The sequence below is a fragment of the Brassica napus genome, chromosome A3 (assembly GCF_020379485.1).
Source record: "Brassica napus cultivar Da-Ae chromosome A3, Da-Ae, whole genome shotgun sequence".
NCBI lineage: Eukaryota > Viridiplantae > Streptophyta > Magnoliopsida > Brassicales > Brassicaceae > Brassica > Brassica napus.
The window spans coordinates 28,220,101-28,244,080 of NC_063436.1; the positions used below are offsets into that span (position 1 = coordinate 28,220,101).

General features: G+C 39.5%; 3 protein-coding genes and 2 pseudogenes across 3 annotated transcripts; 3 read left to right on the top strand and 2 right to left on the bottom strand.

The window, feature by feature from the left end:
* The first annotated feature begins 256 nt into the window (after positions 1 to 256).
* LOC106389797 (meiotic nuclear division protein 1 homolog) lies at positions 257 to 2,318 on the top strand. Its single transcript, XM_013830140.3, has 10 exons — positions 257 to 408; positions 837 to 917; positions 1,014 to 1,130; positions 1,227 to 1,265; positions 1,369 to 1,476; positions 1,557 to 1,619; positions 1,716 to 1,767; positions 1,888 to 1,932; positions 2,032 to 2,111; positions 2,203 to 2,318. Exons 1-10 carry the CDS (start codon positions 406 to 408, stop codon positions 2,311 to 2,313), a joined length of 699 nt encoding a protein of 232 aa, XP_013685594.2. The 5' UTR covers positions 257 to 405; the 3' UTR covers positions 2,314 to 2,318.
* A 353-nt stretch (positions 2,319 to 2,671) lies between these two features.
* LOC106389798 (probable LRR receptor-like serine/threonine-protein kinase At4g29180) lies at positions 2,672 to 7,043 on the top strand. The gene is made up of 11 exons (XM_013830142.3): positions 2,672 to 2,812; positions 3,050 to 4,084; positions 4,333 to 4,468; positions 4,553 to 4,624; positions 4,700 to 4,771; positions 4,842 to 4,922; positions 5,002 to 5,144; positions 5,229 to 5,467; positions 5,555 to 5,744; positions 5,839 to 6,028; positions 6,328 to 7,043. The coding sequence occupies exons 1-11, from the start codon at positions 2,734 to 2,736 to the stop codon at positions 6,800 to 6,802; spliced, it is 2,712 nt and encodes a 903-aa protein (XP_013685596.2). The 5' UTR covers positions 2,672 to 2,733; the 3' UTR covers positions 6,803 to 7,043.
* A 1,850-nt stretch (positions 7,044 to 8,893) lies between these two features.
* LOC106450501 lies at positions 8,894 to 10,475 on the top strand (annotated as a pseudogene).
* A 1,805-nt stretch (positions 10,476 to 12,280) lies between these two features.
* LOC106389799 (zinc finger CCCH domain-containing protein 49-like) lies at positions 12,281 to 13,689 on the bottom strand. The gene has a single exon (XM_013830143.3). The coding sequence runs from the start codon at positions 13,629 to 13,631 to the stop codon at positions 12,582 to 12,584; it is 1,050 nt and encodes a 349-aa protein (XP_013685597.2). The 5' UTR covers positions 13,632 to 13,689; the 3' UTR covers positions 12,281 to 12,581.
* Positions 13,690 to 14,949: 1,260 nt separating this feature from the next.
* On the bottom strand, positions 14,950 to 23,585 carry LOC125590912 (annotated as a pseudogene).
* Between the last annotated feature and the right edge of the window lie 395 nt (positions 23,586 to 23,980).

A 23,980-nucleotide genomic window follows, 5' to 3' on the forward strand; every position in this document is an offset into this window, starting at 1 on the left:
TTTTTTATTTTGAAAATTTTAATATTTATTTTAATTTTTTAAATTTAAAACCATATCTCTAAAACTCCACCCTTTAACTCTTAACCATAAATCTATTATATTAGTTAATTTTAAGATAAAAATACATTTTTTACCCTTAAATAAAATTTATTTTGATCATTTTCTTCATATTGAAAGTTATTTTTGTGAATTTTTTTTAAAAAAACTATCCTAGAGAATTTTTCAAGAATTAATCTGATTAAATCTTTTTGTTATTGATTGATAGAAGGCGAGGGAAAAAAAGCCCGCCCAAAGTATTTGGAGGCTTCCTCAACAATTTTCATTTCCAACATTTTTCCAGAGAGAGGAGAGAAAGGTGTAAGCAGAGTCTCAGATTTCATTCATCATCACGAACAACGGATCGTCATGGTAAAATCCTTCGATTCTACATCTGATCATCTTCCGCTAACTAATATAACAATCTCTGTGATTCGTGAGTAGATGAAGTGATATCTCGGCGAATCTGTGAACCATATTTACACTGCACTGAGCTTAGCCTGTGCTTTCGGATTCGCGATAACTTTTTTTGTTTGTCGTTCTAAAAGTTTGATTCGATCCATATTTGTTTGAATTGTTTACAATCCCGATGTTGATTTCTCTTAACGCTTGACGAACTTTGATCCCATATTTTCTCTGAGGAATTTTCGCAAACACTTGGTCTGCTCCTGACCATCTTTGGTACTCGTTAGTGTAGACTCAGTGTTAGTTGGTGAATCTGAGTATTTAGATTTGAGACATTGTTGGATCTCTTCGTTTCAACTGAATCGGTGTTTGTTGTTGATAATACTCTTTATCAGTCGAAGAAAAGGGGGCTTTCGTTGGAGGAGAAGCGCGAGAAGATGCTTCAGATCTTCTACGACTCTCAAGACTTCTTCCTTGTGAGCTTTCGTTAATTTCAAACGCCTTTGATTTTTCATCTCTCTATAGAGTTGTAGTAACGTAACTTATGGATCCTCTGAATATGTTTTTCTCAGCTAAAGGAGCTTGAGAAGATGGGGCCTAAGAAGGGTGTGATTAGCCAGTCGGTGAAAGATGTTATCCAGAGCTTAGTCGATGATGATCTTGTTGCCAAGGACAAGATTGGCATCTCTGTGAGTAGCTTTTACTCTTCTTTAACATCTTTTATCTTTGTTTGTGTGTTGCCTTTTATACATTGCTTAACTGTGTTGATTATTATGCAAATGAAGGTCTACTTTTGGAGCCTTCCCAGCTGTGCCGGCAATCAGGTGATCCACTCCTCTCAATCCTATTGTAAAGATTCATGTTAATTTGAGTTTCACAGAATGTGTAGATCCTTTTCTTATGCTTTAATCTGTTCCGAACCTACAGCTTAGGAGTGTTCGCCAGAAACTTGAATCTGATCTTCAGGGTAGTAATAAAAAGCTTGCGGAACTTGTTGATCAGTGTGATGCTTTAAAGAAGGGAAGGGAGGAATCAGTAAGTATTTTTCATGTGTTGAAGAATTATGCAAATGCTTGAATCATCTTTTCACCAGAATTGATCTTCTGTCTCTGCAGGAGGAACGAACAGAGGCTTTGGCGCAACTTCAAGATATTGAGAAGAAACACAAAGAGCTCAAGGTCAGACAGATTGCAATATAGGCTATATGTTTTTGCATAGAGGTATTCACATGTTTAGCGAGCCGCCAACAGTTTTTTCTCCATCGTGTTATGCAGAACGAGATGGTGCAGTTTGCTGATAACGATCCAGCTACCTTAGAGGCAATGAGTAAGTTTTATATTTTCTTTTCTGTTCTCTCCTATGGCTTTCGTTGATCAGAAAATAGCAAGACATCTTGTGCTATAAACTATGTGTATCAATGTGTATAATCTCTTCTAATTTTGACAGGGGCTGCAATTGAAGTTGCTCACCAATCGGCTAACAGATGGACAGGTTTCTCATTTCTAAAACTTTGAAATACATTTTTCAGCTTAAAATGTTCACAGTTTTTCACCAAATGCCCTAACGTGTGACACTTTCAAACCTACTTAGATAACATCTTCACATTGCGACAATGGTGTTCAAACAACTTCCCCCAAGCCAAGGAACAACTGGAACATCTATACACGGAGGTATCTTCTACATCTTATTATCAATTCTAGATTTTAACATTTGCCAGCATCAAAGAGAAGACTTAAGTCAGATGGGTTTTCATATATTCAGGCGGGAATCACCGAGGACTTTGACTACCTAGAGCTATCTTCATTCCCTTTGAGCTCATCCTCCCATGATCCCGAAACTCCAAAGCAGCTGCTAGTAGAAGATCAAGCTTAGTTCTATTAGTTCTAAAAAAATCTTTTAAAAAAAAATCACCCAAGTCAAAAGTACTCATTCACTACAGTTAAGTGGTTAAATAAGATACTTACTGCCTCTGATGCTTGTGGTCTATTTGTCGGCTATGTCCAATGTTGGCTTTGTCCTATCATATCATTGGAGTTAATATAATATATCATGGTTAGTTGTTGATTTCCCTTGTAATTTGTTGACAGCTGTATTACAACGTTATGTTATGCCTCGGCCACTTTTTTTTTCTTTTGTTTTTGAGACGTGAGCAGCAGCACTTCATATTATACAGAAAAAAAAGCAGGGCGTAGACTTTTGTACTTTGGGGTATTCTTGTGTTTATGTGTTATCTTAGTCCTGTTTTTTTTTCTGACGATGATGAACTAAGCTCTTTAGAAAACGGAGAAGAACATGGGAGCTCACTCTGTTTTTCTCATCCTTTTTGGCGTCATTGCCATTGCCATTGTTGTTCATGGCCAAGGCCAAGCAGGTTCGTGCGTCTTATCTTCCTCATTTTCTGTCTCTCTAGATTTGAAAATGAAGCCATCTTCAGACAAGATGGGTTTACAACTTGTAATTATTACAAAGTAAAGTTTCTTTAGATCATCAGGTTGCATTTTGGCTAAAACCGCATTCTGATTATTGATAAAACTTGAGAAAGTTGTAACTGAAATCTCGATTTAGAAAATTAATAATGGTCCTTGACTCTCTTCTCCTGATCATTCAGGCTTCATCAGCATAGATTGTGGATCACCCCCTAACATAAACTACGTAGACACTGACACTGGTATCAGCTACACATGGGACGCACCTTACATCAACTCTGGAGTCAACGCAAACGTGTCCGAACAATACGGTTACCCGGCCAACCCGGTTCTGCCGTTCCCGCTCGCTGACGTCAGATCATTCCCTCAAGGAAACAGAAACTGCTACACCTTAACACCTTCCGATGGAAAAGGGAACCTCTACCTCATCAGAGCTTCCTTCATGTACGGAAACTACGACGGTAAAAAAGCTTTACCTGAGTTTGACCTCTACGTAAACGTTAACTTCTGGTCCACGGTAACGTTCAGAAACGCTTCTGAGAACGTCATCAAAGAGATACTAACATTCGCGGAGTCAGACGCAGTATACGTCTGCCTTGTGAACAAAGATAAAGGAACTCCTTTCATATCAGCCTTGGAGCTAAGGCCAATGAACAGCTCGATCTACGGCACTGAGTTTGGAAGGAACGTGTCCTTGGTGCTCTATCAAAGATACGACACAGGGTTTGTAAACGGAACAGGACGGTACCAGAAGGATGTGTATGATCGTATTTGGTCTCCCTACTCTCAACCCTCTTGGAACACAACCACGACGACTGGCTATATAGATATCTTTCAGTCTGGTTTTAAGCCACCAGATGAAGTTATTAAGACAGCTGCTTACCCTAAAAGCGACGACGAACCATTGGAGTTGTCGTGGACATCAGATGATCCAGACGCTAGGTTCTATGCTTACCTCTACTTTGCAGAACTCGAGAGTCTCAAGAGGGATGAGAGCAGAAAAATCAAGATTATGTGGAACGGTTCGCCTGTTTCAGGAGCTTTCAACCCTTCTCCTGAGTATTCAATGACGTTGTCTAACTCGCGAGCTTTTACCGGGAAAGATCATTGGATCTCCGTCCAGAAGGCATCGGATTCAACACTTCCACCTATACTTAATGCTATCGAGATCTTTACAGCACAATCTCTTGATGAGTTTCCCACCATAGCTGAAGAAGGTATGTTTATTTATACTCATGGTCGGTCCTGGGCAAAACCGAATGAAATATTCGCCTATGGTCCCCAAATTTCTTGAAAAAAAATTCATATGCATAGTACCAAATTTGTAAAAAAATATTTTTATTGAAATTTTTATTAAATCATCTACCCTCAAAATCTCAGGGCAGACCCTGTTTATACTTGTAAGATTACTGAACCTTGCTATCAACTGAGGCTCAGAGTTTTCCATTTTTTCCTGTTAATGCAGTTTACGCGATGGAAGGCATAAGATCAACGTATAAAGTGCAAAAGGCTTGGACTGGTGATCCTTGCTCCCCAAGACTATTCCCTTGGGAAGGTGTTGGATGCATCTACAACGATTCTAACCATCACATCAAGTCCTTGTAAGTCCTTCTTTTCAGCCAAAACAAAACTTAATTTTCGCTAGAAAAAAGTTTTGCTGAGGATTAGTTTGTTTCTACCTGAAGGAATCTTAGCTCAAGCGGATTACAAGGACCAATAGCCTTGTCATTTAGAAATTTATCACATCTCGAGTCATTGTAAGTATACAATCCATACACACTTTCCACCATTACCTATAAAGACTAAGAGAGGTGTTGCATTGTTTTTCCCAGGGATTTATCTAACAACAACCTAAGAGGATTTGTGCCGGAGTTTTTGGCTGATCTAAAACAGTTGAAGTACCTGTGAGTTGATCACACTAAGACTTCGTTTTGACAAACAATCAATAATGATTTTCTCTGATTTGTGTTGCAGAAATTTGAAAGGAAATAAGTTTGTTGGGTTTATCCCAAAAGCTCTTAGGAAAGAATCAAAGGCTGGTGGACTTGCACTCATGTAACATTTTTCTTCTCAAAAACACTGAACCATAGTGTTATCAGTCTCTTACCATTGTTTATTTCCTCTATGTTTCTAGTGTGGATGAACAAAACATTTGTCACTCACGTTCATGTCGGGATGGGAACAACATCATTGTGCCAATAGTTGTATCCACGTTACTGATCCTTCTCATTGCTGCCTTGGTTATCATATGCATTATTCGAAGGGAAAGAAGAATAGGTAATTGTGGTCATTTAACTTCAATTCACAGTCGATAAATGTTGCTGAAAGAAAAGGAGTGTTTAATTTTTCTAGTGGATTCAGGAGCCTATTCAGGACCGCTCCTGCCTTCAGGGAAGAGAAGGTTCACTTACAGCGAAGTCTCTAGCATTACAAACAACTTCGATAAAGTGATCGGTAAAGGAGGGTTTGGTATAGTCTACCTTGGCTCCCTCGAGGATGGGACTGAAATTGCCGTGAAGATGATCAATGATTCTTCATTTGGAAAAACTAGAGGATCATCTTCATCATCATCTCAAGTTTCCAAAGAGTTCCAAGTTGAGGTACTTATAAAGACACCAAAAAAAAACATTAGTAACCAAAATAAAATGAACATCAGAAACATTGTTTTTCGTAAAAATGTTATGCAGGCAGAGCTTCTTTTGACAGTACATCACAGGAACTTAGCCTCTTTTGTTGGATATTGCGATGATGGTCGCGGTATGGCTCTCATCTATGAGTACATGGCCAACGGCAACTTGCAAGACTATCTTTCAAGCGAGAATGCTGAGGATCTTAGCTGGGAGAAGCGACTCCATATAGCCATAGACTCTGCGCAAGGTTGATCTCTAAATCTTCCAAAACTAAACCGAGATTTCAAATTTGGTTTGGTATGGTTCAGTTCTAAAACCTGGTTTTGTTTTATTCTTGGCAGGATTGGAGTATTTGCATCATGGATGCAGACCACCAATAGTACACAGAGATGTTAAAACAGCAAACATTCTATTAAACGATAACTTGGAAGCCAAGATTGCTGATTTTGGTCTTTCTAAAGTCTTCCCTGAGGACGATCTTAGCCACGTTGTGACTGCAGTCATGGGCACTCCCGGCTACGTTGATCCAGAGTACGTTTCCTATTTACACATTACCGGTTCAGTTAATTGACCTGTTCCGGCCATGAGATTTAGGGAGCCACAAACTATTTATTAAAAATTTCAACTAAATTTTTTTTTTATAAGTTTGGAGGCATTAAATATTTTTTAGGGGGCCAATGTAATTTTTTCAAAACTTTTAGAGGACTAAGGCCGATGTTTAATTCGGATTTGCCCAGAACCGGCCAAATGTTTAATCGGCTTTGCCGAGAACCGGCCATGCGGTTATATCCGGTTTAATCATTTATTTACCATATCATCTTTTTCCACAGGTACTACAACACGTTTAAGCTAAACGAGAAGAGCGACGTGTACAGTTTCGGAATCGTCCTTCTTGAGATCATAACCGGCCAGAGATCAATCATGAAAACCGACGACGGTGACAAGATGAACGTTGTCCACTACGTTGAGCCTTTCCTCGAAATTGGAGACATAGACGGCGTTGTGGACGCACGGCTTCACGGTGACTTCTCCTCAAACTCGGCTTGGAAGTTCGTAGAGATTGCAATGATTTGCGTCAAAGACAGAGGAGTACACAGACCAACGATGAACCAGATTGTGTCTGATCTGAAACAGTGCTTAGCCGCCGAGCTAGCTCGTGAGCCACAGAGCCTGCTTGAGAAGGAAGAGAAGAACAGGAAGACTACTCCGGTTCGAAATTATAGCATCAGTGACTATATTAGCTCGTCGGGGTCGGTTTCGCTTACTTTTGGAGATAACAACACGTATGGACCAACGGCAAGGTAGTGAGAGAAATAAATCAAGGTTTGGTTGATCTTATTTGATGGTCTTATCTTTAAATGATTTTATGTTTTATTTTTGATGTGTTCTTTAATTTGTTTGAGTTAAAATTTGATTTTGAAGGTTCATTTGTTTTTTTCTTTTATGAAACTTCACAAAACATTAATTGTAAGAACAGTTTGTAAATGTTTTTGTGATGAAGCGAATTGTTGATTTAGTTATGTTTGAATATAATATTTTATCGGTTGATTTAGTTGGCCTTTTTGAAAGGGACTTAATGTTGCGCATAGCGGGATCATCAGTTACCAGATTACTAGGTAGCTGACTGAGTCAAACTTGAATCAAAATTTTTTATATAACTATAATTTTGTTTCTAGAGAGATTTGAATATTGAAAAAAGTGTTTTTAAACATTTACAGATTTCGTCTACCATTTGATCATAACCATACGGGTATGTCTTGTTCATTCCACTAGTAAAGTTTTCGATTGTAAAAGCAATATAGGCATAATATTTAACTGGAGTTGGATAACTTAGATCAACTTGTAATTTGTTCGGTTGTTTTCCAATAGCCAAGTCGACCCCGTTTCAGTATTTTGTTTGCTCCAATTATACGTTTACGTTTCTATATCATAATAGTCTCTCATAACAAAAATAACGAAGATATGCAATGTACATAGATTTTTTTTTTTCAACAAAAAGTAAATTGAACTAAGCAGATTTTGAAGACAAGAGTCATTTCGAGAAAACTGAATCAACATAAACCATAGTAGAAGGCTGATTTCTAGCACTTCATACTAGTTTGTTCACCATTGTGTTTTGTGCCATTAGAATGTGTTGAATAGTGAAGATGGAGAGGTATTTTACATCGTAAAAACTCTTCCATGTATGTAGTGAAAACATGCCACTCTGTTGGCGTAGACATCATCTTCACTAATTGTGAGCAGTTTATTGTACACACTACCTCTGAGATACGTAGGGTCTTCATGAATTTCATCGTCCATATCAAAAATTCACATTCTCCATGTAAAAGTGATAGACTCTTGCGAATTCTTGCGAATAGACCTATGCAATGTACGTAGATTTGTCAAAAAAAAAATTGATTTAAATATTTATAGAGGTAGATGTTTAAATAAATGCTTTATAATTTGTTTTTCTTTTTGACATTAGAGTCGAGATTGTGGGCTAATTGCCCTACACAAATCTATTAATTCGCTGATTACAGATTTGGCCGGTTCCCCATATAAACATTTCATTTTTCATTTAATTATATGTATGTTACTTAAAAAAATGTTAATTGTGATACCTAACATTGGACTCATATGTCGTTTTCAACATTAGTAAAGAGTATATCACAAATTTTTCATTCTGAATCTGTATTTTGCCTTAGTATTCCAAAGGTCAAAATACCAAATATGTTACTAATTGTGATTACTCGTTTTCTTAAACATTGCACGTTACTAACTTTTACTATTCAACAAAACAATTCAAGTTTTATAATTTACGGAATTACCAAAAGAATCACCGACTCCTATTATATCAAACGCAGTCTTGCATCCTTCCTTTTTTGGTTTTTGTCTAATTAGTTTTTTTTTTATCATAGTGCTGATTTGGTCAGTCTTTTCTTAGTGATATTGGACGAATTGTATTGGTCAATGTCATTTTCTTATCTATGTTATACCTAAATGGTATTGGTTGTATTGGATAATGTCAGATCGAATGATTTTCCCAAGCACTACTTTACATTTGTTGAATCAGTTAAATCGTTACTAATTACACATTCAAGCTTTTAAACTCAGTCAAATTAAACTCATGAAACGATATGTTTCAACGTTGAACAGTTCGTGTTTCAGCACAAAAAAAAACTATTTTCATTATTCATTAATAGCAAAATTATATATACTGGATTAAGAAAAATAAGTGTAAAGTGGTCTTTATTATCACAATACTAAAAGCAGCATATTCTGTATCCAGAGAACGCTACGTCCTCAAAAATATTCGCCCAATCAAAAGCAGTTAATCGTCCACGTCAGACGGGCCTCACAATTGTTTTTTAAATTGGCCCAACTGGACACAAAACACACAAAGAAACCCGTCGAAGGATGACGCTTCGCTTCACCTCTACCAGTTCGTCTTCTCCAATTGAAAAGCAAAGAAACAGAGTAGTAATCGAGCCAATTCTACACAATCAATACGTTCTTAATGATTTCATTCCATCTCACTCTTTTTTTCCTTCTTTAGATTTGTCCGATCGATTAGATCTTCGTAATTAGATCTGAAATTCGCGAGCTTTAGGTTAACTGGTTTCGTCTCTGTGCAGTTCAAGGAGCTAGCTCAGGCTTATGAGGTTCTCAGCGAAGCGGAGAAGCGTGAGATCTATGATCTGTACGGTGAGGATGCGCTCAAGGAAGGAATGGGTGGTGGAGGCGGTGGTCATGACCCCTTTGATATCTTCTCCTCTTTCTTTGGTGGTGGTGGTGGACACCCTTTCGGAGGTTAGTCTCTCATCTCCCAATCTGAGAAGAGTTTTTGACTTTTGAATAGATGATAAAGGTTTGATTTTTTTTTGTTTTGATTAGGTGGCAGGAGCCGTGGAAAGAGGCAGAGGCGTGGTGAAGATGTTGTTCACCCTCTGAAGGTTTCCCTTGAGGATCTTTATCTCGGGACAACGAAGAAGCTCTCGCTTTCTAGGAAGGCTTTGTGCTCAAAGTGTAACGGGTTAGTACTTTTTCAAAGGAATACAACAAGAAAGATTTTTTCTCTAATACCTACACCAACGCGAAGCTCTTTGTGATCAAATCGTATAGCGAAGATGATATTCACAAAAGCATCAAATATAATGTGTGGTCCAGTACCTCTAATGGCAACAAGAAGCTTAACGCTGCGTATAACAAAGCAGCTGGAGACAAGTCCTCCTGCCCTGTTTTTCTCATCTTCTCTGTAAGTGAAATATGGCAAAAGTTTGGTTGTTTTGATTTGGTTCCGATTTAGATATAAATGAAATGATTTTTTTTTGTAACAGGTAAACACAAGTGGGCAGTTTGTTGGTTTAGCGGAGATGGTATGACCAGTTGATTAGAACCAGATGGCGGAGTGCTGGCAGCAGGACAAGTGGGTTGGTTGCTTCCCTGTTAAGTGTCACATCGTTAAAGATATTCCGAATAGTTCCTTGAGGCATATTACGCTTGAGAATGATGAGAACAAGCCTGTTACTAATAGCCGTGATACACAGGAGGTCAGAGAGTCTTCCTTTCTTAGTTTCTCCCTCTGTCATGTGAAAAAGAATTAAATTTTACTTTCTGTGGATTTTGAAATGGGCAGGTAAAGATAGAGCAAGGAGTCAAAGTAATCAAATTTTTTAAGGAACATGTGAGCAAGACATGCATACAAGACATGCATACTCAATGATTTTGTCTTCTATGAGAATTGTGAAAATATAATCAAAGACTGGGAAAAAGAAACACCAGCTGTATAAAAGACAGGTAAAAACAACAAAACTCATAGTGTGGTGCTCTTTTCTAGATAAATATCTGATGGAGATTGTTTATCTTTCAGCAATCTTTTACTGCCAGTGACAAAAAGGCAACACCAAAAGACAAATCTAAGGAAACCAGTGTGATAGCAGAAGTGGCTGAAGAGATATCACCAAAAGGTGTTGCAGAAGTTGCGAGCACATGCTGAATCGCATGCTGAGTGCAGGAGCAAGCTGCTTACTTTACTTTGGATGTTTTTTTTTATCTGTTTTCTCCACCAAATTTGCTCACTCTTTTCTTAGGAGTTTGGTTTCTTTTGGTAGTTGGTTTTTTGAAGTTGTAGAAGATATATGAGTAAAAATGATGTCGAAGGCTATATATATATTTCTTTTTCTTAAAAGTTCAATGCAAAAATATATTTTTTGTATGTTTTTGTAACTTCATTCACAAAATTTCAATCAGAAAATAAAGGGCATTGTAATTGAGAAAAGAAAGAAAACAAATCAACCTTTGTGAGCTATTTGAACAAATAAATGTTGGAAACCAACTCTTGGTCGTCTCTCCGCCACTGGTGTATCCCATGAGCTTCCTTATAGTCTTCAGAAGCAGTCCGGTTTACAATCAGCTTAGCAGATGGGATGATGTGAACAGGCACTTGCACATCCACTGTAAAATGCTTCAAAACAGTCAAAGAAATATGATATTATACATCAATTCGCTGAAACAAAATAAGTTAAAGGTTCACATATTACTTGACAGACAAGTTATTTATCAAACCACTAGAGCATAAGAGACCAAAAAACTAACAACATAGTTTTCCACTACAAAAAGGGTCACCCACAATTGGCAAAGCCAAATGAATGACACTTTAAAAAACTTAAAACACAACACTGTTAACGGGACTATGAAATACAGCCGATCAATACCCGAACTTAACCCAAAACTTCTAACCGAAACACTACCAATCCCACACATTTTAAAAACAGCAGCAGGTTCATGGCTTTAGACTCCAGTATTAACCTTACCATATCGTAATTAACTTTTTTTTTTGTTATCCTAGAGAGACCATCTATTAAGTTATATTTGGCAGACTACGTACGATCTTGGTGGATCTATCTTTTGTATCATTTACAAATAAATGATAGAAGTTTGTATCATTTAATTTTGTGATACAATTTACATCTTTCTTTTTGTAAGATCGATTTTTTTTTTCTCTTTTTTTTTGTTTTCATTTGGTTGTTAATGGGAGCTTTATAGTTTTTTGGTGGGGGTAGTGTTCTCTATCGAAATCCTATTTACATGTTTGTGGAACTTCCCTGAAATTTTAAATATTTTGTTTACTATTAAAATTCTAATTGTAAATTTATTTAAGAAAAAAATATACAAACCCGGCGCGTAGCGCCGGAATACCACTAGTCTAAATAAAGAAGGCATTCCTCGGCTCTAAAAAAGCTCTGGAATCGAACTTATCAACTCGCCTAGGACCATGCTGTTAGGTTAGCTATTCAACAAATGAATAAACTTGCATATAAGAAAGTGATTTTTCTAATTAAGTGATTGTGTGAAACAAATCAGGAGCTTGGATCATTCAACAAGAGAAGGACAAATGCAGGAAGTTAATATCAATGAAGCAAAATACCTATAACCCAAGACATCTTGAACATAGGTTACATAGCTAAACGCAACAGCTTAAACTTGTATATAAGAAGGTGATTTTTCTAAGTGATTTGGTGAAACTAATCAGGAGCTTGGATCATTCATCAACACAAGGACGAAAGCAAGAAGTAAATCAATGAAGCAACACCTATAATCCAAGACATCTTGACCTTGGCTAAATGGAATAGCTTTTGTTTCCATTATGTTCCTAGAACTCTTGTTCATTATGTTGATTAGCTAGAAGGTTACAGTTACCTGATACAACTAGTTAGTTATTGTGTGACTACATTTCCAGAAAATGAAAATGTTGACCAAAATAATTAGTTATTGTGTAACTACATTTCCAGAAAATGAAAATGTTGACCAAAAATAATTAGCATTATTCATTGAATAATAACAAGTAGGCTGGTTACATTTAACATTATATTCTTAATAAACACGATACCATATATACGATAATAGATATATTATTAATCCATAATTAAAATCTATACATCGAGATTACACACTCTTCTCAAAATCCTCCACAAAAATCCATATTTAATTATTATTACCGGATAATACGAAATTAGTAAATAATAATATGAACACACTTCTAGATCTCCTGGCTTATCAATGTGATTTTTGATATCCAGGTACGGGTCGGGCTTTTTTTTTCTTACATCACCAGCTCAGATACCCACCCGACGTCAGGAGCTTCACCCGAGTTCTGATCCTGATCCGGTTCAACCCGATCCATGCAATTCTCCTTGCTCAGCTTCTCAAACATCTTTGCACGTAGCTCACGACCCGACTCCACGACCCGCTCCATTGCAGGATCTTCCTCTAAACCATTATCCCAAACATCCATATTTCCGGGTCGGATCGGGGTTGTAGGAAGACTCTGAAACCCATGACCCAATATGGATCCTCTTGGTGCCCCGAATCCGGATTGGTAGCATCGTAACGGATTAGTGTAAGACGAAGGAAATGACTTCACCTTCTCAAACTGCAAGTTCCTAAACGACGACACGACAGAGTGACTCAGTGACTGAGTCTCCGAGTCAGCCCTTGGGCTCATCGGCGGCGAGCCAGAAACAGGAGAAACCGAGAGCTGAAACGCTCTACGAACCGGAGACGATACGTCGAAGGAATCAACCCGGTCGGGGCTCCGGTTATGGAGACACCTAAGCTGATCCGGCGAGTGAGCAAAGAAACAAACTCTCCGACGGCAGTTACCGCCGTCTTTGCACGGCTGAGTACGGTAACGAGCGGGATGAAGCCAGCACTCGAAAACTCCGTGAGCAAACTCGCACGAGTCCCCTTTCTTGCAACCGCCTTTGCGAAAATCGGGACAAGCCGTCCCGGAGTAGTTGTACTTCGCCGGATCTCTCCGGCGAGCCTTTTCTCCGGGATGAGCGTACGGACACTCCGTCCAGTCGTGGCTCCGGCCACGTGCGCACCTCCTGACTTTGAAGTCGTACATGCGGAAATGATCGCAGGAGTAAGCGTCGATGGGAGAGTCCGGACCGAATAGATCCGGGTCAGAATCCGGATCCGGTTCGTTAGACGGGAGATAACGCTGCAACGCCGCTAAAGCTTCGAGCATGCTGCAGTCCGGGCTGTTCATCGCCGGAGAGAAAAGCTCCGACGTTGTAAAATCTTCGGAGACAGTCCATGTGGGTATCTCCACCGTTGGGTACGTGCGGCGAGTTTCTCCGATGATCATGTTTTGTCGGAGGTGAAAGAGTTTTGTGTTTTTTTTTGTTGATGTTTGGTCATTCACCTGCAGAGCTTTATGTAGTAAAATGGTTAACCGTGGTTTGGTTAGATATTTTAACCGTAGTTAAGACTATCTGCCTAAGACTAGGAGCTGCCTTTCTACTGCAGTTAAAAAGCTAAGCGAATAGATTAGAGTCACAAGGCTGTGAGTTAGACTTATGTAACAGAGGCTTGTGACTTCTCCACGAATAGACTTACTTGGACGTTTCATGATGTGGACTTTTCTTAGCATGACTTTGACGAAGTTAAAGTGAACGACATGTGAGTGTAATTGTTATTAGATTCATTCGCAAATCTAGTTGCCTTCTGAGGTCGGTCGAGTTTTAGATACGCTAGTTAATTCAAACAATAAATTAATTAATTGTATTACTGTTTGACGTAGTAAATTATCCTTGATATGAGATAATTTTCATTGTCTTCTCTCTTTGCCTCTGAACCTTATTTTAACGCGCGAGCTCCGACGACCGGCGCGTGGTGGCTCGTTCAGCACCATCGCCAGTCCCAATCCTTGGTTGTCTTCCTTTTTACTTATTTCCAGTTCGGTTCGTAACAGAGACTCAATCTTGAGAGATATGTTTCGGTCAAATCAATGAAACTCCGAATCTGTTGTAGATTTTTGATAAAAATTCTGGATCTAACGATTCACGGTGTGGTCTAGTCACAAAGCTTTTGTTTGAAATCTAAGTCTAGATCTGGTGAGTTTTGTTGTGTTGCATATCTCTGGATTTCTTGTGTGGTACACTCATTTTCAGATTTTATCTAAGTGGGTGGAGTTTGTTGTGGATTCCTCTGATCCGTCTTTATGCCGTTCGTGGCCTGTGTTTTTTGGTGCTCCGGATTAGGTGGGCTTGGTTCCTAGTTGTTTGTTCAGATCTTGTGAGATTTGATTTCGGTGTGGTTTCCTTCCTTGGCGTTTCTCAGTCGTGAAGTTGATTGAATCTGAAGGATTCTTCCTTACCAGTTTGTGAAGCTTGTGTTACTTGAGTTCTGAAGTGTTTCCTTGTTGTACTAGGAGGGAGTGGTTTTACGGTAGTTTGGCCGGGGCATTCCCGTTTAACAGCTTTCATATATTCTCTATCACTTAGATTTTTCTGTTTTGTTGAGAGTGCTACCATCGGTCCTCGAGTCTTGTTGCGTTGTTTAAAATGTTGGTCTGTAAGCGCCATGGTTTGTAATTGTTTGGGCTTCTGTTATCCTTTATGGGTTTTAGTTTCCGGAGATAGTGTGTTGTCTGCCGGCTTAGTTAACCACATACATATCTTCGTCCGTTGGTCCTGTTTCAGTTTCATCGCATATATAATATAATCAGTTGACGGAAAAAAAAAACTATCCTTGATATAATTTGAAGACCTACTGGACGCTTTCTCTCTCATCTATGTTCCCTCTCTTGTATCTTTCACAGAGAAGATGAGAAAGCGGTTGGGTTATGGTCGACACCGGTTCCTTTTTCCGGCTTCGATTTGTTATATAGCCATCGGATCTGGTCCGGTTTATGTCTTCCGACGATTCGGGCTTTTGACTCTGGGGAGAGGTGGTTCACATAACACCATCTTCGCCGGCTTTCGTCTCCGGAAAGAGGTGATTCCTTTCATCGTCTTCGCCGGCTTATCACCGGTTTGATACCGGTTTTGGTCGATCTACGGTTTTTCCCTTACTTTGAGCTACCGCCTCTTGTTCTGATTTTCTGATCGCTCCTCCTTGGAAGATTGGAGTTTTGGTTTCAATCGTAGGCAGTTGCAATTCCCTCTTCAAATCGTAGATCTGTCAGGGTTGGTTCGTCGTCTTGAGATTGAGGGCTGTTCTGGTTGAGCGGCTTCTTCTCCAGTTTGGCTTCGCTGATGGCGGAGCTCCGGCGTGCATGCTCTCTGACTCCGGAGGAAGCTCGTGCTTTCCATTCGTGATGCGTGTTCATTGGGTGCCGGGCGTCCGGACACGTGGGAGTGGAGTTGGCGTCTTCCTATTCGGTTCCACTTGGGCTTGGGGCCCGTTTGATGTAATGTTTAGGCCTTTCTCGTTTGTTTTATGGCTTTTCATGGCTTTTTATGTTTTATTGTTGTTGTTGGGCTTCGTCTTTTATGAGCCTAGTCTTTTAATAAAATTCCAGCGGAAATTTTTTTTTTTTTGAAGACCTACTAGTCTTTTGTGATTATTTTTGTTAAGTAATAATATTTTTCTTTTGTTTTTACCTAAGTTATATTTTAAAATGTTACCACTCACAGGTAATATACATATATTTAAAAAGTAATCAATTTAATACTTTATTTTGTGTAAGAAACTAAAATACTTTCTCATAACATTATGAGTTAATTAGTGGAATAACCATTATTAAAAAAAATAATCAAATAACCATAACAAAAAACTATCAGAAGTGAAAAATAATTATGCATAAGTGTGGATGTTTTTCTACGCGGCACAAGTAATAGAGTCCACAGTAACAGATGTTGAGTGAAGCCTAATATATTTTAGATGTGTATGTTATTCTATTTGCATAGCCCGTAATAGTATGATATGGTAACAACATTGTTTAAATTCTAGGTTTCACACATTATAGTGTACAATTTAGAATTAAATGGAACGATAAAATATATACTACGCCATGAAAAAACTTGATTGTAGAAACATTCTCATTGCTAAAATCTAGACTTTTATTTAGAGAGTTATTAGGTTGGATAAAAATGGAAATTGTACTATACTATTGTGTTTGACAAAATAGTATAGCATAATTCATTTATAGTAATAATAGACATAATTATTTTTTTAACTGCACTAATCAATCCAAACAAACAGAAAATTACTAATCAATGGAACACAATCAAGACTAAAACATAATATGATATCTAATTACTAACTGTCTAAGTTAATTCAAGCAAAAGAAATTAAAAAAAAAAGAGAGAGAGAGATAAAAAAAGAGAAAAAAAGATGAAGTAGAGAGAGTTGAAATGTTATTTTCTATTTTATGTTTTCTAAATAGAATGGAATACAATTGTATATTATCTCATTTGAAAATAAAATTAAAATTTGGGTAGAGAGAGAACATTTTGAGATAGAGATCAAGAGAGAGCTAAGGGTAAAGAGAAGAAAGAAAAAAAATGAGATGAGATAAAAAAAAATGAATTCAACCAAAAGAATGAAAAAAAAAGATAAAGAGAATGAAAAAAAATTGAGTAGAAAAAGAATTAGAGAGAGAATTGTAATGTTTTATTTTATTCTATGTTTTCTAAAATAAAATAGAATACTATCAAATATTGTCTCGTTTGTTCATAAGGGGAGGGAAAGAGTAAGAAAAAAAAGATAAAGAAAGAAATTCTAAATATGTGATATACTATACAAATAATATATAATATAATGATATATTCGTGTAAATTACAATCTATTTGTTTTGAAAGAAATTTATATCCGTTTTAGAAAATTTAAAATATAATATATGTAAAATGAATGTATGATTTATATGATATTATTATTTGGTTAAATTGTATTGATAAATAAAATATAAATCAGACAAAATGGAAGGAGAAAGAAGAAAAGAGAAAAAAAAATCAGAGGATGAAATTGTTTAATGGTAGATATTGTAATATTATATAAAGTGTATTGTATATTCTAACTATAGAGTTCATATGATTATTTGTAAATTTTTTTTATGGTTATACATGCTAATTTTCCAAATGTTATTGGGTACTAAATATGTATAAAGGGTTTAACAAAAGAAGATCGCTGTATAAAAATGTGTCGGGATGAAGTAGACATGTTGGAGAAGATTTGGAATAACGTTTAAAGAAATTAAAGGGAGCAAACATTTATGTTTCTTTGCTAAAACTGGAAGCAATTCCATATCCCCCTAAACACAAATCGACCTCTCCTATATCCTTTCTTCTTTCTTTTTCGCTTTTTTTTTTTGAACTTTTTCATTTTTTTTTGGTAGGCGACAGGGGACGAAGGTCCCCCTATCATTTATTCAAATCCAAACCTATTACAAATAAACTTGTCGGGACCTAGTAATCCCATAAACATCCTCCAACAGGATGGAAGCAACATGCTCCGGAACCAACTCAAAGTAATGAACACCAAAAGATAAAGAAAACGCATAGTTGGCTAATCCATCTGCTAGACAATTAGCTTCCCTATACACATACGAAATTTTGACTAACCAGTCTCTCGAAATAAAGCCATAGCACAAGCGTACTAGGAATGACAGGGGATGAGCATCATGAATCCCTGTTTTCAGAAACCCCACCACAGTTGCAGAATCAACCTCCACCTCCAGCCTCCGTATCCCATTCTCCCATGCTATAACGAAGCCGTAATAGACACCCCACAGTTCGGCTAATGTAGCTGAGCAGATACCTATATTCACCGCGAATCCTCCTTGCCACTCCCCATTCTCATCGCGCATAACTCCACCATCTGTTGCCAGTCCCGGATTTCCTCTGGAAGCTCCATCAGTATTTAACTTGCACCATCCATTTGAAGGTCTTCGCCATTTGATATGTCGCTCCTCACGTAAGCCAACAGCTAAATGTAACCTCAGTTTATTGTTGGCTAGAGTCACCTCCTGCGTCTTGTCCTTGACAAATTTAACTCTATCCCGACATTTTCCAGTTTCTCCAAAAACATATCCACACCTCCATTTCCAACACCACCACACTGTCAATGCAAACATTGTAGGCCACCGCTCCCCATTAGCTGACTGAGCACTTGTCAAATTTTCATAAAGCCATTGTAAGAGTGATTGATCAAAGAATCTCTGTTGTCTGCTCGGATCTACCAGCCTTCTCCAAAGTCCCATTGATGCCGGACAATCGCGAAGGGTATGAAGGATTGTCTCATCGCCGCTCTTACATAACTGACACATCCCATTGTCACTCAAATGTCTACGCTTCCTCTCCATGTTTGTCATGATAACCTGGTGAGAAACCAACCATAAGAAGACTCTGACTCTCTCTGGTACTATCACACGCCACACTCTATCATAAAAAGCATTCATATTTGGCCTTGGTTTCTCATCTTTCGTCAATAATGCATACGCTGATTTGACTGAAAAGAGTCCATCTTTACTGCCTCCCCACGACATTCTATCTCTAGCTCCTGTGACATCATCAATTACCACCGAAGCCAGACATAGCCTATGCTCCATTGAAATATACGGTTCAATACATTGTATAAGCCATCCTCTCCCACTCTGCCATAAGTCTCGAGCCTTTGCCTCCAATAACTCTTCTGGAATGTCCACTGTACTCAGGCTCTGTAATGGCTCTTGCATCAGCCAATTATCTTTCCAGAAGCGTACTCTGCGACCATCTCCTAGAATCCAACAGGTGCCTGGAACCACACACTCTCCAACTCCCAGTATTATACTCCTCCATGTCGGAGACCAAGTTCCCTGAGGCACCAACCATGATGATTCATGTATCTCCCCTACCCGAAACTTCTTGCGCAAGATCTGTACCCATAAGTCGTCATGTGTATTCAACACCCTCCAACCAAGCTTCGCTAAGAGAGCAATATTCATCTCTTTTGCTGATCGTATGCCAAGACCCCCTTCCCTTCTTGGTTTACAAACCTTCTCCCAAGCAACCAAGTGTTGTTTTCGGTCCCCATCCACACTCCCCCAGATAAACGATCTCGCAATTTTATCTAGTTGGTTCAGCGTCGACATGGGTAAAGCTATCGAACTCATTGTGTGTACCGGGATCGATGAGAGGACAAACTTGGTAAGAGTTATCCTTCCTGCTAAGCTCAAAAACCTTCTCTTCCAACCAGCCAGTTTTGAAGACATTCGCTCAATGATTGTACCAAAGGTCTCTTTATTGATCCTCTTTTGTAGAACCGGCATACCCAAATACTTTCCCAAGTCCTTCGTTGCTTTAATCCCGCTTTCATCACTAATCAGCGTGGTTAAATCTCGATGAACATTTTCAGAGAAGAAAATTAGAGATTTCTCTAAACTGACTTTCTGTCCCGATGCTCCACAAAACTTTTCCAGTACCTTTCGTATAACTCGGATTTGTGCTACTGAAGCTTCTGCGAACATGATCAAATCATCAGCAAAGCAAATATGTGATACCGATGGTCCTCCTCTAGATAACTTTATTGGCTTCCATTCCTTATTTGCAACCGAGAGCTCAATCTGATGGCACAGTCTCTCCATACATAGCACAAATAGATATGGAGAAAGAGGATCTCCCTGTCTAAGGCCACGCTGCGGTATAAACGCTTCTGTTCTTTCCCCGTTCCAGAGTAGACTCATACCTGGGTTCGTTACACACTCCATGATCCATGTGATCCATGTTTGTGGTAGCTTCGCTGCGTGGAGAGTGTCTTCTAAGAAGTCCCACCTGATACGATCATAAGCTTTCTCAAGATCTAGCTTAAGAAGCATCCAACCCTTCTTTCCTTTCTTTCTTCTCATTGAGTGGACTGCTTCCTGAACTATCACAATATTATCAGTACTCAATCTCCCCGGGATGAAGCTTGCTTGGGCTGGACCTATTAGTTTCGACATTAGTGTCTTCAATCTCATCACCATCGCCTTCGTTATTGTTTTGAACAAAACATTACACAAACTAATAGGTCGAAACTGCATAATCTTCTCTGGTTTCAGAACTTTGGGTATAAGCACCAGCATTGCGTCGTTCATGCCCTTTTGAAGAACTCCTGTTCGAAAAAACTCAAGTCCACAACGTGTCACTGATTCTCCCACGACATCCCATGATTCCTGATAGAAGATGGGTTGAAAACCATCCGGTCCAGGAGCCTTGAACTTACCCATTGATCGGACTGAAGCTTCCATCTCCACTGCCGAAAAAGGTTTATTCAAACTCTCCAGTTCATCCCGTGTGAGCTCCGTAAACCCCACCATGGGTAGCTTCTCTGTATCAAGAGATATATCCTCGGTCGAATAAAGTCTCTTGTAATAGTTCATTGCAAGCTTCTCCAACTGTTCTGGTTGTTCAATCCAGTGACCCTCGTCATCCTTCAGCATCTCTATTCGGTTTCTTTTTCTCCGTACAATGGTAGTCGTATGGTAGTAATTCGTGTTTCTATCCCCAAGTACTATCCATTTCTCCCGCGATTTCTGATACCAAAGTACCTCCTCCTGCTCTAACACGACATCAAATTCTTTATGTAGTGCCTCCTCCCTTAATAATAGAGCGTCAGACGGGTTTCGCTCCACCGCCTCCTGAACTTCTTTGATCTCACAGAGTAGTTTTTCTTTTCGTTTATGAACATCCCCAAAGATCTCTTTATTCCATTTCTTAAGCTTCACTTTCAAAGCTGCCAGTGCCTCTGAAGTACTCATCTCTCTGTTCCAAGATGCTGAGAGTAATTCCTTAAACCCATCATGTTTAAGCCACGCAGCTTCGAATCGAAATGGTCTCCTTCTCGGATTCCCTTTCTGCTCCGGTTCCAATTGTACGTAGAGTGGCGCATGATCAGATGCTAAGAAAGGAAGATGTGCTACCTCGGCTTCCTGCCATCTCACTCGAGTTTGTGCACTACACAAGACTCTATCCAATCTCTTTGCCACGAAATTCCTCGTATCCTTACCTCTCTTCCAGGTATACGAGTTTCCCTTAAATCCCATATCCACCAAGGATAGATCATTGATCCAATCTCCAAACGCCAAAGAATCTGGTGATAGTCTACCATTACCTCCAGTTCGCTCATCTACTCTGAGAATAGTGTTAAAGTCACCCCCCACCATCACCGGCTCATCAATGTTCTCTAGTACACGTTTCAACTGTCCCCAAAGACCGCTTCTTCGACTAACCGTAGGAGCCGCGTAGACAGCGATAATGTGTAAAGTCTCCGTCCCAAACACCCCCTTCACATGGATAAACTGATCCGACGATTCCAACACCGTGATCACTCCCAACTGATCTCTCCAAAGAATCCAAATTCCACCACTCTGACCAATAGCATCCACACGGAAAGAGCTATCAAACCCCAAGTTTTGGCAAATCTTTCTTGCTTTGTCTCCACCAGCATGGGTCTCGAACAATGCAAGGAAGTCGGTTTTATGCTTCTTCAGAATATATCTAATCGATCTTCGGAAGTTGGGTTTATTTGCCCCCCGGCAATTCCAGAATAAGCAATTAATCATCATAATTCTACAAATATCTGATTGAATTCCCGGGGCACCCTGTTATGCGAGGGATACCACTACCTCCTCCTCCTGTGACTTCGTCTGAGGTTCCACCACCATTTGTTTCCCTGTTTCACTTCGAGTGATCTCCATCGGGTTCTCCACCACCTCATCGCGTAGCTGAAGAGACTGAGGTGGATCACCGATCCCCACACAATCTCTGAAGACTCCACCGGGTCTCCCTGCATCACTATTTTCCACTCTCAGTCGCTTTCCTGATTCCGACAAGGCCATCTCTCCCTTAGTTGGCCCAAATACCAGTCCTCTAACCGGCCTATTATTCAACTTCTTGGGCTTTCCTTTCACTCCCTCCATTGTTTTCTTATTCCCATTCCCTCTCTCCTTATTTCCCCCTTTCAAATTAGACCCTCCACTAGCTCCAAAGACTAAAGGTTCCTTCTCTGTTAAGGCTGCTGCATCCTTAGGTCTTTGGATGTTTACCTCCTGATTCTCCTTATTCTCCTGACCAGAGATCACCTCCTCCATCAATTCCTCTGTGTTTTTATCCAAATCAAGGCTCCCGTATTTATTGGATAACACCATCTTCTCAGCTCCCTTATCACTTTGTGTTCTTCGGCCACTTCTATCAACCTCCTCATTTGATTTTCTTGACATGTTAATCACCGGTCGGGGTGCCTGAGTGACTCCTCTTCGTGGTCCCCTTACCGGAGTAAAACCGTCTTCGGTGTGCTCCAACACTTCTCGTGGGGATGCAGTCACTACATGTGGAGGATCTTCCTTCTGTAATGCTACCATCGCTATGCGCTCCGCAATAGCCTTTGGGCATCCGTGGACCAAGTGTCCATAGATCCCACATTTCGAGCAAATCTCTGATAACCCCTCATACGCGACGAAATACCTCTCACCATTGATAAGCACTGTCCCCTTTAAAGGTTTTGCTAGATTAACCTCCACGCAGATTCGTGCATAACGAGCCCTTTCGAACTTCAACGTAGTCTGGTCCACACGTATCGGTTTGCCCAACCCTTTAGCGATTCCCATGAGTATCGAGCGATGATAGAAGTTCACTGGTATGTTCGTCAATCTGATCCAGACCGGCGTTGTGACTATATCATCTCGTAGCGGATCAAACTCCGGTGACCAGGCTCTCACCATGAGATAACTTCCAAACGCCCTCCATGGTCCTCCTGTTAACGCCTCCAAATATTCATCCTCCTTCTCAAAACGAACCATGAAGAACTGTCTAGGGAGGTCCATCACATACATCGATCCCTTCGGATTCCATAACTCTCTTAACTTCCTACTCAAGGCGGTTATTGGAACGTTCCTTCCCAAAACCCTAACCACCATACACTGCTTCCACATCCCGTTCATTGCTTCGAGTACCTCGTTCTCAATTGTGATCGATGGTTCTCCATCTTCTCCATTCGGAAATTCTACTCTGAGTCTCCTCGCCACAAACCCATCATCGATCAGCGCCTCTGGAACCGGCATGCCTCCTTCCAGTGTACTCGCCGCTTTTGACGCCCACGTGATTGTCTTGTCCGGCGGTTCTCCCGGTGGTCTCAGTCTCTCCCCAACGTCCATCATGGTTGCGTCCTGGTCCTCCACGTTCAAAGCCCTAGTTTCGCCATTCAAAACCCTAGTTTCGCCGCTCATCTTTACCGTCGAACTTTTTCATTAACATAAATGTTTTTCATTTCTCTTTTGAGATTTGATTTCGGTGTGGTTTCCTTCCTTGGCGTTTCTCAGTCGTGAAGTTGATTGAATCTGAAGGATTCTTCCTTACCAGTTTGTGAAGCTTGTGTTACTTGAGTTCTGAAGTGTTTCCTTGTTGTACTAGGAGGGAGTGGTTTTACGGTAGTTTGGCCGGGGCATTCCCGTTTAACAGCTTTCATATATTCTCTATCACTTAGATTTTTCTGTTTTGTTGAGAGTGCTACCATCGGTCCTCGAGTCTTGTTGCGTTGTTTAAAATGTTGGTCTGTAAGCGCCATGGTTTGTAATTGTTTGGGCTTCTGTTATCCTTTATGGGTTTTAGTTTCCGGAGATAGTGTGTTGTCTGCCGGCTTAGTTAACCACATACATATCTTCGTCCGTTGGTCCTGTTTCAGTTTCATCGCATATATAATATAATCAGTTGACGGAAAAAAAAAACTATCCTTGATATAATTTGAAGACCTACTGGACGC